This window comes from Onychostoma macrolepis, chromosome 03 (assembly GCF_012432095.1).
Source record: "Onychostoma macrolepis isolate SWU-2019 chromosome 03, ASM1243209v1, whole genome shotgun sequence".
In the NCBI taxonomy this organism is placed as follows: domain Eukaryota; kingdom Metazoa; phylum Chordata; class Actinopteri; order Cypriniformes; family Cyprinidae; genus Onychostoma; species Onychostoma macrolepis.
The window spans coordinates 32,633,366-32,646,834 of NC_081157.1; the positions used below are offsets into that span (position 1 = coordinate 32,633,366).

Genomic DNA, 13,469 nt, shown 5'->3' on the forward strand with positions numbered 1-13,469 from the left:
TTGAATTAAGAAAAAATTAGCTACATTTTCAAAGAAGCTTCTTCAACACTGCAGGCAATATTTCAAACATACACCAAGGAACCAATAAACATGCTGTCTTTATTGTTTTACGAAGATATACAGGTATCACCATGACTACTGCACACATACAAAACATCTTTACACTATAATGGGAAAGTGCTATACAGGTAAACGGATTGAAAGAAACTCAATCTTTGTACTGGATGAACAGAATCACTGCATGGAACTAGCTGTTTGGGAGTCATATGCACATAGTTTAACTCTTATTTATGTATATTTGGTATCAATTATATGTACAGCAAATTTCATGGAAGAATTAAACTTAGAGTCTAAGTTTAGCTCTATTATATGAGACCTTGTAATGGATCTGTACATGTAGAGCACCCAAGAGTTATTAAGCTTTGTATGGGTCTCTTTTTATTAGTCAGATTGTTAGGTAAAGCATTTCCAGCATGTATTTCTGTCTCCGACTTTCTATTTGCGATCTAGTTTGCTGGCCATCAGTTTTTTAATGTCTACGGGTCCAGCTGCGGCTGCTGCTTTTGCTTTCTCTTCCTGCTCCTTCTCCCAGGTGATGATGGGGCTGATGCTCGGTCTGCGGTTCCTCATGTTTTGCTGCAGCTGGGCCTCACTGAGGGGGGAGAACAAGCCTTTTTATAGCAAAATAACGTTGGTTTGGTGACACGTGTTTTATATTTCTGAAATTACTGGTGTAGAAATTGCAATAAAGACACTCAGTAGCAATATCAACAAAATGTACAAGTACACCAACAAAGATTTGGTGCATAAACAATTTACATTCAAAAACTGCTAGTAAATTTAACAAACAGTTACAAAGAAATGGCAAGTAACAATGCATCAAATAAGAAATGCTGAAGTAAAAAAATGAAAATAGTATTTTCTTGTAAGACATTTCTAATGTACATACTCCAATCTTTTTTTATTTTATTAACAATTTGAAATTTTACATTGTACAAGAGAGGATGAATTATTGGTCGACATGCATATACAAAAAAATTGACTTACGAGAAATCGTGTGGTGCAGGTGAAATGGCTTTTTTCTGTATTTCCTTGTATACTGGTGACTTCAGGTAGCGATAAAAGGTATCCTAAATAGGAAATATAGAGTGGTCTATAAATGTCTGGTGTGCATCCTTATTAAACCCCCAAAAAAAACCAACAACATACACGCAGAGTTCAAATTACTAAGCAAGCATACAGATTGTAGGTGATCAGACACAACAACAGAAGCGGAGATGCGATCCTACCTTTTTCATCAGCATGAAGATGTGGGTCTGGGCACCGTCCAGTACGTATCGGTGAGGATGTTCCAGTCCCTTTACTGTTATACCCATTGTCCTGCCATCAATGTTGATCCATCGTGGTGCTCCTGGAGCCAAAAAGGTTCTACAAAAATAAAGTCAAAATGAGATGCTGAGAAATGGAAGCCTGATATGCAAATTCATGTAAAACTATTATGTGCACAAATAATGTGCATCTCACTTGAAAATGTGTTCTGCTTTCTCTGACATAGAAGCTGCTGTGCCCCATTTCAACTCCTCAGCGGCTTCCCAGAAAGCTAGATTCTCACCTGCAGTGAAAAAAAAAAAAAAAAAGTCTACAAATGAAAATTCAGTTATTTACTCACCCTCATATTGTTTCACAACCATATGACTTATCAAATATAATGAAAGTACAGATGAGGTCAAAAGTTTACATCCTCTTTCAGAATCTGCAAAATGTTAATTATTTTACCAAAATAAGAGGGACCATACAAAATGCATGTTATTGTTTATTTAGTACTGACCTGAATATGATAATTTCACATAAAAGATGTTTACATATAGTCCACAAGAGAAAATAGTTGAATTTATAAAAATGACCCCGTTCAAAAGTTTACATCCCCTTGTTTCTTAATACGGTGTTGTTACCTAAATGATCCACTGCTGTGGTTTTTTTGTTTAGTTATAGTTGTTCATGAGTCCCTTGTTTGTCCCGAACAGTTAAACTGCCTGCTGTTCTTCAGAAAAATCCTTCAGGTCCCACAAATTCTTTTTGTTTTGGGTTTGCAGCGTTTTGTGTATTTACTGAGGGCAACTGAGGGAGTCATATGCAACTATTACAGAAGGTTCAAACACTCACTTATTCTACAGAACAACTATCACTAAACAAAAAACACAGCTGTGGATCATTCAGGTAACAACACAGTATTAAGAAACAAGGGGATGTAAACTTTTGAACGGGGTCATTTTTATAAATTCAACTATTTTCTCTTGTGGACTATATGTAAACAGCTTTTATGTGAAATTGTATTCAGGTCAGTACTAAATAAACAAAAACATGCATTTTGTATGATCCCTCTTATTTTGTTAAAAAAAATAATTACATTTTGCATATTCTGAAAGGGGGATGTAAACTTTTGACCTCAACTGTAAATACGTCAATCTCCAATCAGTGTTGTTATAGTTAACTAAAACTATTAAAAGTAATTTTCATTAAGTGACCAAGCTGAAATTAAAAATATATAATTATTGCTTCAATTTTAAAAACTTAAATAAAAAATTAAAGTAACTAAAATAAAACAAGTTGAAGTACTAAAATGATCAGAACTAAAACTGCAATCAAAATAAATTGAATAGAAATATTTTTTTAAAAACTATTAAAAAAGTACATGAAAAAAATGACTAAACCAAATTAAAATTAAAATTAAAACTAAAATATAAAATTAATTCAAATTACTTTCTAATAAGACTCTTAATAGGAGTACATAAATAATAATAAAATAACACTGACTCCAATATTATCAACAGCATTATAAAAGTATATCAAAGGACTAGTACTCAAAGGAGTCTGAACTTTAAAATTAATCAGCTGATCCAGTTTAGAAAAGTGGTCTAAAATATCATTCTAAAATGGAATGATCCAATAAAAAAGAAAAACAAAAGTTTTCAGGTTGAGTAAATGACAGATTTCTGTTTTTTTTGTGTGTGTGTGTGTGTGTGTGTGTGTGTGTGAGCGAGCAGTAGTTTCTCACTTTATACCAACAAATTGTCAAAGCATCAATGAAATATTCACAAACCACTGAATTCTTTCTTTAGGAAAATCTTGAAGTCTGCACGGCCCCGTGGATCATTAAGCAACTCATAGAAGCTGAAGGACCAGCGCTCCACTCTCATCTTTGTGGGAATTTCAACACTGTAAAAAAAATGTAATACACCAACAGTGATTTAAAATCTCATTAATATTATCTAACTAATATAAATTTACTCAAGGAATTTACTCCGGCGTGTTCAGCTCCCAGTAAGAGTCGTCATCAGTTTGCCAGGGATTGCTTGGGAGGCAGGGAACGAGGAATGGGTCATGGTTCTTAAGTGTCGTCATGTACTTGACCAGGCTGAAAAAGAAATAGAGATTTAGAAAAAAAGCCCATGAAGCACATTTAAACCGGAAAAACGATTTTTACAAGTTTTCCCAGATTATTATGTTTTACAAGAAAATACTATTTCAGTATTTCACATCTAATTCAATGTGTTACTTGTCGTGTTACTTGTGACTGTTTGTGGCTAATTTTGACTTACGCTCCAAGAGATACTGTAGACTTGACCCTTGACCTCATGATGGCCTGTTGTGTGTAGATGTTCTAAAATATACAATTAGAACCAACTAATCAGTATCAAGAAATTAAAAAACAACAACAATCAGTTCTCTATATTTTTTGTAAAGAAGCAATGTCACTTACAATTCTTCTGTAATAATCATAGGTTTTTTTCTGGAAAAAGGGAGAAACAGCATCCTGTTACTTTACAAACAAAATGCTTCTGATACGACACCACAAGACCCACTCGCTACATGCTATCCTGCCAAATACAGGTGATATCTGACTGTGATATCTACATATCCTACCAATCACAAACTAGCACAAGGAACAACATAAAGCTCTTAATATAACAGGGACAGTCATTTTAATTGCCAATGGTCTGAAACAACGCTCAGGGTACAGAACCAGGGAAGTACTGTGGCACACTATATATACACACACTTGCTTACAAAGTGTCTGAATGATATTCAAGGCTGGAACTGATAGTTTGTGCTCTCTCGTGTGTGTGTGTGTGTGTGTGTGTGTGTATGAATCATCTTGATAACTGAAGACATATTAGAAGTAAAAATCTGTGTGGAAAGAAAAGAGAAAAAAAGATAGAGTCACCAACAGAGTCACAATCTAAAAAAAAACTCAAAGCAGTCCAAGTTATATACACAGAATATTATCAGGTTACATTGTATTGTAATACAATGATAAATCATAACAGATACACTACTGTTCAAATGTTTGGGGTTGGTAAGGTTTTTTAAAAATATGTTTAATTGCTCACCACCAATGGTGCATATGTTTGATCAAAAACACAGTAAATACAGTTATTAGGGGCCAAGCACTGAATTTTCAGCAGTCATGTGATCCTAATATGCTGATTTGGTGCCTAAAAAACATTTTTTATCATCATCATCAATATCGAAAACAGTTGTGCTGCTTAATATTTTTCGTGGAAACTTGATGAATAGAAAGTTCAAAAGAAAAGTATCTATTTAAAAATAGAAAACTTTTGTAGCATTATACATGTTTTTACTATACCCTTTTTATTTTTTTCACAAAGTATTAATCTTACTGACCCCAAACTTCTGACTGGTAGTGTAACTTACAGTATTCTGACTTTATGCATTTAAATATTAAAGAGATAATTCACCCAAAAAAAAATGTCCATAATATACTCATCCTCATGTTGACTTTCTTTTACTCATCCTTTATGACTTTCTTTACTCTGTGTAAAATAAGTGAATATATTTAGAGAAATGTCTGAGCATTTTTTTGGACCCCACTGGCTTTCGTTACATGGACAAGAACAGTTACTTCATTCATTTGACAAATTATATATTGTGATCCACAGAAGAAAGAAAGTCATTCAGGTTTTGAATAACACGAGGATGAGTAAATGACAGAATTTTTTATTTTTGGGTGAACTATCATGCGTCAAAGAGTGATATAATATCACATCAACATAATCTCCTCACATTTAAACAGACCCTTTGTTGGGTGTTTTAATGTTTCAAACTGGGTTTAAAGAACTCAAAATAATTTTCAAATTTACAAGTTATCATCAGCAGTAGCAGCAAAAGCAATGATAAGCGGCCCTGGTGTATTTCTAAAAAGCTCTATGAGGGGAAAGCGTGGGTGGGTTGGAGGGGAACTCCTCAGAGGATCAGCAGGTCAAGAATCCTCTTATATCACAAAGCAGATTGTGGGAGAATCTACATGGCCATCCCAGGACTGAGACAGACACACTGCTAATCAGCTCTAGTCAAAGCATTCAGCAGTATTGCCTGTAAAGCACCAAGTCCCTCCCATAGTAACATGTGACAGCATTTAAAGGGATAGTTCAGCTAAAAATGAAAATTATGTCATGATTTACTTACCCTCATGTTGTTTCAAACATGTACAGCTTTATTTTTCAGTGAAACACAAAAGTAGATGATTTGAAATAGGTTTCAGTGGATTGTCAATGGTGTTTGGTTCCCATCTGTGCTTAAAATATCTTCTTTTGTCTTCCACAGAAGAAATAATGTCACACAGATTTGGAACTACATAAATGACAGAAGCTTCATTTTTGGGTGAACTATCCCTTTAACGCCATAATAGCTTTAGTGATTTTTAACACTGACGCTTTAAAGTAGAATCAGCAAGTGACCTCAATCTTGAGTGATACTCCAGAAGAGTGAGTGCGGTGACTTTAGCTTAATAGATATTAAGGGGTCACATGTACACTTACCAGTTACCTCCTCCACATTAGGGTCAATGTGACGATCCAGGCCGTAATCCATAGCGCTGTGAGTTTGTGGCTGGAGACAGTTTAGAGAAAAGAAAATGTATCCTCCTTATAGCGTCTTCAAAGCAACTGTAAACTAGCAGCTTCTGCCAACCACTTACTGGAGGCCTGTGGACAATCCAGTAGGCTCTTTCCTGACAGTCAAACACAACTCTGTCTGCCTTCTGACGCGCCTTCCCGGCACTTGAAAGATGGAACACAATACCATAAAGTGGTCACACTTTATATTAGGTGGCCTTAATGATGAGTACAATGTACTTATTGTGTTCATATTGTATTGCAAAATACTTTTGCTGCTATTGAGTTGGGATACGGGTGAGGTTAGGGACAGGTTTGGTGGTGTGGGTTGGTTTAAGGTGTAAGGGATGGGTCAACAGTGTAATTATAAATGTAATTACAGAAATTACAGATGCAATTACATGCAGGTATTTTTAAAAATACAAGTACAATGTAAAAACATGTACACAATAAGTGCATTGTACCGAATGATTAATTTAAATGCAAGTACATAGTAGTTAAGGCCACCTTCTATAAAGTGGGACCCATAAAGTAAGTACCAATAACAATAAGTACTGACGATGAAGAATTACAGAAAAGGAAGAAAAAGGACAAACCACATGACACAAATATAGCTGACAGAGACTGAAAACACAGAAAATGTTTTTTAAGAAAGCAGGAGAGTAGAGAAACTCACTGGTACTGCTCTTTAGCTTGCATCACGATAAAATCCCATTTGTGGTTCATCCATTTGTGAAGTTTGTTGTATTCCTCCTGTTAACATCAGTGTTGCAGTATAAGGATATTAAAGTTGGCATGAAAATGAAATTCACACTATCTAAATGCATCTTATTGTGAACGATTCATCCATTACTATGTTTGATTTTTTTATTAAATTTGAGCCTGTAATTTTTAATGCTTAAATCCCGCCACTTTCTTACAGTCAAGCTGATTCTAAATATGTCAAATGATTCTAAATAATAGCTAAATTAGTATTTAAATGAATATTTTTACATACCTGCTCATAAACATCAAGCACTCCCTTTTTTCGAATGTTTCTCTTTGCCAGATAGATTGCTTTAGTGACAGAAAACACTTTTATTAGGGGATGGTGACAAAAACATGTCTCTTTACATGGGTAGATGAAAGGCCTCTGGCCAGAAACTTCTCAGATTTTGTTAATATATAAAAGATTACAAACCATAATCAGTGTCCTCAGCCTTCCATTTCTGCACAGGCCAGAAATAGGGGGTCTAGACAGAGGGGAAAAGGCACCTGTTTACTATGCACCCCTATTAAACCATTTTCAAAGATACAAGGTTTCCTGACACATTTACCTGAAAGCGGTATAAACTGCCATCTGGTCTGAGGACAAGCTTTTTGTGGTCCTGCAGAGGGTAGATGTACCCGAATGCCACTAATATTGTGCCAAATGCTTGAGCCTCTGTCAAAAGGCATTCAAGGACATTAATGTGCTGGGTAATATATTCAAACATATATAAAGGATATTTTTTCCAGACCATTATTTATTAAAAACAATACATTTCACAATTACCATCATTGTCCATGTTCATATTTTTGGTGATCCATGCAACAATATCCTGACCTGTCAGACAATCAATCAAATAATGTCATGACAACTGTAAAAACAGCAAATAAAGAAAAATGTGTGCTGAGCTATTGAAAATTAACATGATATGCGGTTTAAAAATAAAATCAAATAACCAAAAACAAAAAAAACTAAACAAAAATAAAATGAATAAAAAATATAATTATTAAAATAATGATTAAGGGTCTCAGTGTATGTACAAATATTAAACTGTAGTGAAAAACTGTCAAAAATATTTATATCAGTTTTCAAGCATTTTGAACATGTGTGCTTTACAAATCTCAAGCCCATTACTACAAGAACCAGTCAAATGCAAGAATAAGTTAAAGTTCCTGGCTTACTAGATTTGTGGACAACCCTTGTGGAGATTAAAGAGCAACTTTGGAACCTAAAGTAGCAAAGATCTCATCCAATTGAAGGCTGCTGTATATAGCCAGCGCCGTCAGATTATGATCTGGCAGCACAACGCTTGTGTCTGTATATAGACCGAAAGGGAACATACAGTGTACAATACATGGTGATCCGCGAACGGTGTTAGGATTCTGTAAGATCCTCACTAAATTACAAACTCACCAGTGATGGCATGGGGAATGGTTGTAACGTTGAGCTTCTGATTTGTTCCCTTCACTCCAGTCGATGGGTCCTGCATCTGAACCACTGTGGCCTCCACCTGTGAAATTCAGGAAATTAGATTAATATATAAAATATTAAAAATGGTAATATATAAAATCAGGTGCTAAACGACAAAATGCAATGCTCTGGAAAGGGCAGTATCAATCCCCACAACTATAGACAGGGTTCCCCATTCAGCTGTGTCATACTCAGCCATGACTGTAACATTTCAGTTGTACAGGTACCAAAAGATTACTTTACAAATAAGGATTTTAAAATCTGTACACCATTGACAAAACAAATAAAAAATAAAATGTATATATATATATATATATATATATATATATATATATAATTTTTCCAGTAGCTGTTGTGCTATGTCAGGGGTGTCAAAGAGATGGCCACAGAATGGCCTGAGAAAAAAAGTGACAATACATTAAATGATTAAATTAAAACATTGGATTTCTTTTTCACAGCCGTCATATATTTGCATAATTACACCAATTTATTTTTTCTAGTTTTTGCCATTAATTATTTGTGCAAGGTTTCTATATGCTGTAGGTTAGCCATATAAACTCTGTCGTAGAACAAAACATTTCATACAGCCTATTTTTAAAACATAATTTTTTTCTAATCAATATTTTATTCATTATAAGTCAACAAGGCAACTTTTATTTTCTGTGAATGCCCATTTGATAATAAATTTGTTCAAATGACATCTCAAGGGGTTTTTCGCCTTGTTAATATTGCTGGTTGATTAATATTCCCTAATGACAAGTTTCATATGTATATGGATTACTCCAGTATTAGTTATTAAATCAGCATAGCTGATTCTCCACTAAGCATGTGTTGTACACTCAGTAGGCTCTGCATGACTACACCAAAGTTTAACAAATAAACTGAATATTTATTACAGGTACCAATTAGTCCAGACCTAAAATGAGTTTGACACTCCTGTACAATGGCAACATGCATGCCCTTTGAACTTAGAGTAAGACATGAAGTTCTTAAGGCAAGCTGTCAGATGTGGCATGATGCCAGGCTAATTGGCTTTGAATCAGAAAGCTCTTTTGGAGCGAATCTTTTCAATGACTCCAAGATCTCTCCAAGAAGCTAAGAACAAGCAGGAACTCCAGAAACAAGAACAAAACGATATAGAATAAAATAAAGATACAATTAAAGATTTGGATGTTCGATGCAAAGGCTGAGATAAAATGATTTTAGTTTCCATTTAAAAATCATTAATTTGTTAGAATCACACATTACAGCATTTAAATAGTTTTTTAAATAAAATGAATGAATAAAAATAACTTTAAAAATAATTATGTTGGAAAGTCACTTTTTATGAACAACACTACACTAGTATAGCCGTATTTACAACAGAATGAACATAGAAACAAATAGCTAATTATAAAGTGCATAAGATCCTTAATAAGGAGTTAATTGTTCAATGACGTTCAATAGTAATTACTTTGCCTTAAGAATGGACTTACCTTTTTAAGGCAGGACATCCGTGGCCGATAACGTTGTCCATGGTCTCGGTCCGATCTTATAGTCATTTTGTAGTCCGTAAAAAAATTATTTTAAGGGCAGAAAACAAATTTTGTTGTGACCAGCCTTAATGAGAATATAATTGTATATATTTTAAAGAGTGGTGGACAGTGCAGATCCCTGCTGCACGCCACACACACACCGGAGAAGACAGAGAGCAGTAAACATGAGAAAGTGACAGCGGACCAATCACAGCGCAGCTCTATTATCTGCCATCACTGCTCTCACACACCGACAGGCGGCGACAGGACAGACAGACGCGCCGATGCTTCCCATGGGGAACTGTCTGTAGGACTACTTCATTTCATTTTATCTGCGATGTTTTTCCATCACCAGAAATTGCCGTTTCAGTTACAGCCTGATTTAAAGGCCTAGAAGAAGTTCCTCATTCAGATGGGCTGAATGTAATCTTTCAGAAAAAGTAAGCAGATGCATTGTACAGGTGCATTCCAGTTTGGGATGTCAACATGGCAATCCCCATGAATATGTACACTGTAAAAAAAAATCCGTAAGATTTACGGTAAAAAACCGGCAGCTGTGGTTGCCGGAATTCTACCATAAAATATATGCTAGCAACGTTTTAGGTTTTAACTTAAATTTACAGTTAAATACTGTAAATTATTTAACTGATATAATGTTAATATACCAACCTATTGAAGTACTGAAATCTGTTTTGTACCTTTGAAATACACTGATAACCACCAAATGCAGAAGGTGATGAGAACCATGATGAACCAAAGCCCATCACAAGCAGGTTTTAAATAATAACATATACATATGCGGCATAGCATGGAGTCGATCAGTCTGTGGCACTGCTCAGGTGTTATGAGAGCCCAGGTTGCTCTGATAGTGGCCTTCAGCTCTTCTGCATTGTTGGGTCTGGCATATCGCATCTTCCTCTTCACAATACCCCATAGATTTTCTATGGGGTTAAGGTCAGGCGAGTTTGCTGGCCAATTAAGAACAGGGATACCATGGTCCTTAAACCAGATACTGGTTGCTTTGGCACTGTGTGCAGGTGCCAAGTCCTGTTGGAAAATGAAATCTGCATCTCCATAAAGTTGGTCAGCAGCAGGAAGCATGAAGTGCTCTAAAACTTCCTGGTATACAGCTGCGTTGACCTTGGACCTCAGAAAACACAGTGGACCAACACCAGGACACCAAACTTTACACTGGACCTCAAGCAACGTGGATTGTGTGCCTCTCCTCTCTTCCTCCAGACTCTGGGACCCTGATTTCCAAAGGAAATGCTAAATTTACTTTCATCAGAGAACATAACTTTGGACCACTCAGCAGCAGTCCAGTCCTTTTTGTCTTTAGCCCAGGCGAGACGCTTCTGACGCTGTCTGTTGTTCAAGAGTGGCTTGACACAAGGAATGCGACAGCTGAAACCCATGTCTTTGTGAATCTCCCCCACATTTTTGAATGGCTTTTGTTTCACAATCCTCTCCAGGGTGCAGTTATCCCTATTGCTTGTACACTTTTTTCTACCACATCTTTTCCTTCCCTTCGCCTCTCTATTAATGTGCTTGGACACAGAGCTCTGTGAACAGCCAGCCTCTTTTGCAATGACCTTTTGTGTCTTGCCCTCCTTGTGCAACGTGTCAGTGGTCGTCTTTTGGACAACTGTAAAGTCAGCAGTCTTCCCCATGATTGTGTAGCCTACAGAACTAGACTGAGAGACCATTTAAAGGCCTTTGCAGGTGTTTTGAGTTAATTAGCTGATTAGAGTGTGGCACCAGGTGTCTTCAATATTGAACCTTTTCACAATATTCTAATTTTCTGAGATACTGAATTTGGGATTTTCCTTAGTTGTCAGTTATAATCATCAAAATGAAAAGAAATAAACATTTGAAATATATCAGTCTGTGTGTAATGAATGAATATAATATACAAATTTCACTTTTTGAATGGAATTAGTGAAATAAACTAACTTTTTGATGATATTCTAATTATATGACCAGCACCTGTATAGAAGGTGCACAGTGTCATTCACACAAACACTAAACACCATCATGGTGAGACTCATTAAACTGAAATATGCAATAAACATTAATTTAACAACATTAGATGTAACATACAACCCTAATAAACATAACTGATAAGAAAAAACTAAGAAACCTAGTTATTTCAAAGAAAAAACATCAAATTCAAACAAAATTTGAAATGCAACGCAGGGAATTCTGGGAACGTCAATTTACGGTTTTTCCCTGTAAATTTTACATTCTTTTTCACTTCCAAAAGTGGTATTTCACCGTAAAATTGTCTGAAATGTCTATTACAGTTTTTCACCGTATATATTAGGGGAACTTACCATTAACCATTTAACAGGTTTTTACCGTAGCTTTTTCACAGTTTTTTACCGTTAAAATCACGGTCATTTTTTACAGTGTATGTAACCTGCTCCAAGCAGAATAAAATACATACATCTAGTTATCATCTCATGTGATTATAAATCATTTTATGATATTTCTCAAAAATGCTACTGTATCATATTTGATACATGAATTTCTAAGGCCTGTAAATTACCAACATGATCAACACTTGATCTGAAAAACCTGTTGCACACAATCATCTATGTATGCAATCTGCCCTCTGATTGATAGTTCATACTTCTTTTAGCAAATAAAAGGTCTTTTATTAGAATTCAAAATGCTCCACCTTCAGGCCATGTTATTTTTGCTATAAAATGTAATGACTTTGATAAAGCAAACATACTAATAACTTTATATTGTTATTAATATTTCAAGATGAACATTTACTGCATCAAAGCATTTTTAAAATTAAAAATCATGTTAAATGTATCAAATAATACATCAGACATTTGAGGAACTTTTATTTGTACATGTCTTAATCATCTTTTTACAGCATTGCATTATATCTTACAAAATACAGAGCTCTGATCATAAAACTAAGCATTTAAATATCAACTTACAAAAACAACTTACATATCATATTATTATATATACAGTGACAAATGATATGTTTTACTAAGTAGCCTGCTATAGCCTACTGATATATAACTTAATTAAAACTTAAAAATATTTATCTTAATTTTTGGCCATTACAACAGCTGCACCAAACTGTACATTTTTGCTCACTTTGGACCTTTAATTAAAATGTGTGGGTTTTTTTTTTTTTATTCCTCAAATGTGAGCTTCATATTCTCAGTATATCATATTATGTGATAAAGCCTGATCAAATAGGATACCAAATAGTGGTCGACCAAGGCTGATATATCGGCCGATATTTGATATTTTTCAAATATCAGCATTGGCCGATAAGTTTTTCTATTTGGCCGATGTGTTCGGGCAATAAAAAAAATTATTCCCAATGCACACAAACTTTGCAGATTACTGAGAGCCCTGTTGGTTACAGTGTTTACTAAATAAATAATACTTTATTTGTGAAAAAATACTGTAATAAGATTACAGAATCAAGAAGTTGTCATCTAAAGTGTGTTTATTTTACACATTTATCATTTTCAAATTATTTCAAATTTCTTAAATATTAATTAGAGTAAATAAAAATGATACATATCAGCTTTTTATCGGCCACCCTGCTTTCTAAGATATCGGCATCGCTGTCAAAAAAAAAAAAAAACAATATGGGTCGACCACTACAAAAACTAAACACATATGCAAACTTTTAAAAAATATTTTGTTTAAAGGTCCAATAAACTGTTCCATAAAAAGTAGATTTTTTCTGACTGTGAAGGGTTAAATTCTTTGTGTAAAAGTTTTAATTTAGAACTAAAAATATAGTGAGTGCACCTTTAAGTAGCGGACACCTCGTGTGGCTGA

The 13,469-nt window shown here is 34.7% G+C and overlaps 1 protein-coding gene across 2 annotated transcripts; it reads right to left on the bottom strand.

Annotated features, from left to right (window-relative positions):
* Positions 1-90: 90 nt before the first annotated feature.
* Positions 91-9,821, bottom strand: rgs9a (regulator of G protein signaling 9a). 2 transcript variants are annotated; one of them, XM_058771246.1, is made up of 17 exons: positions 9,609-9,821; positions 8,077-8,173; positions 7,450-7,500; positions 7,232-7,338; positions 7,096-7,147; positions 6,913-6,971; positions 6,592-6,668; positions 5,999-6,080; positions 5,848-5,910; positions 3,761-3,790; positions 3,600-3,661; positions 3,302-3,415; positions 3,101-3,216; positions 1,525-1,612; positions 1,290-1,428; positions 1,048-1,130; positions 91-652 (listed from the first exon to the last, which is right to left on the bottom strand). In XM_058771246.1, exons 1-17 carry the CDS (start codon positions 9,672-9,674, stop codon positions 496-498), a joined length of 1,443 nt encoding a protein of 480 aa, XP_058627229.1. In that variant the 5' UTR covers positions 9,675-9,821; the 3' UTR covers positions 91-495. The 2 variants fall into 2 exon arrangements, with proteins under 2 accessions (XP_058627229.1, XP_058627230.1); XM_058771247.1 differs by lacking the exons at positions 91-652; positions 1,048-1,130 and having other exon boundaries at positions 1,317-1,455.
* Between the last annotated feature and the right edge of the window lie 3,648 nt (positions 9,822-13,469).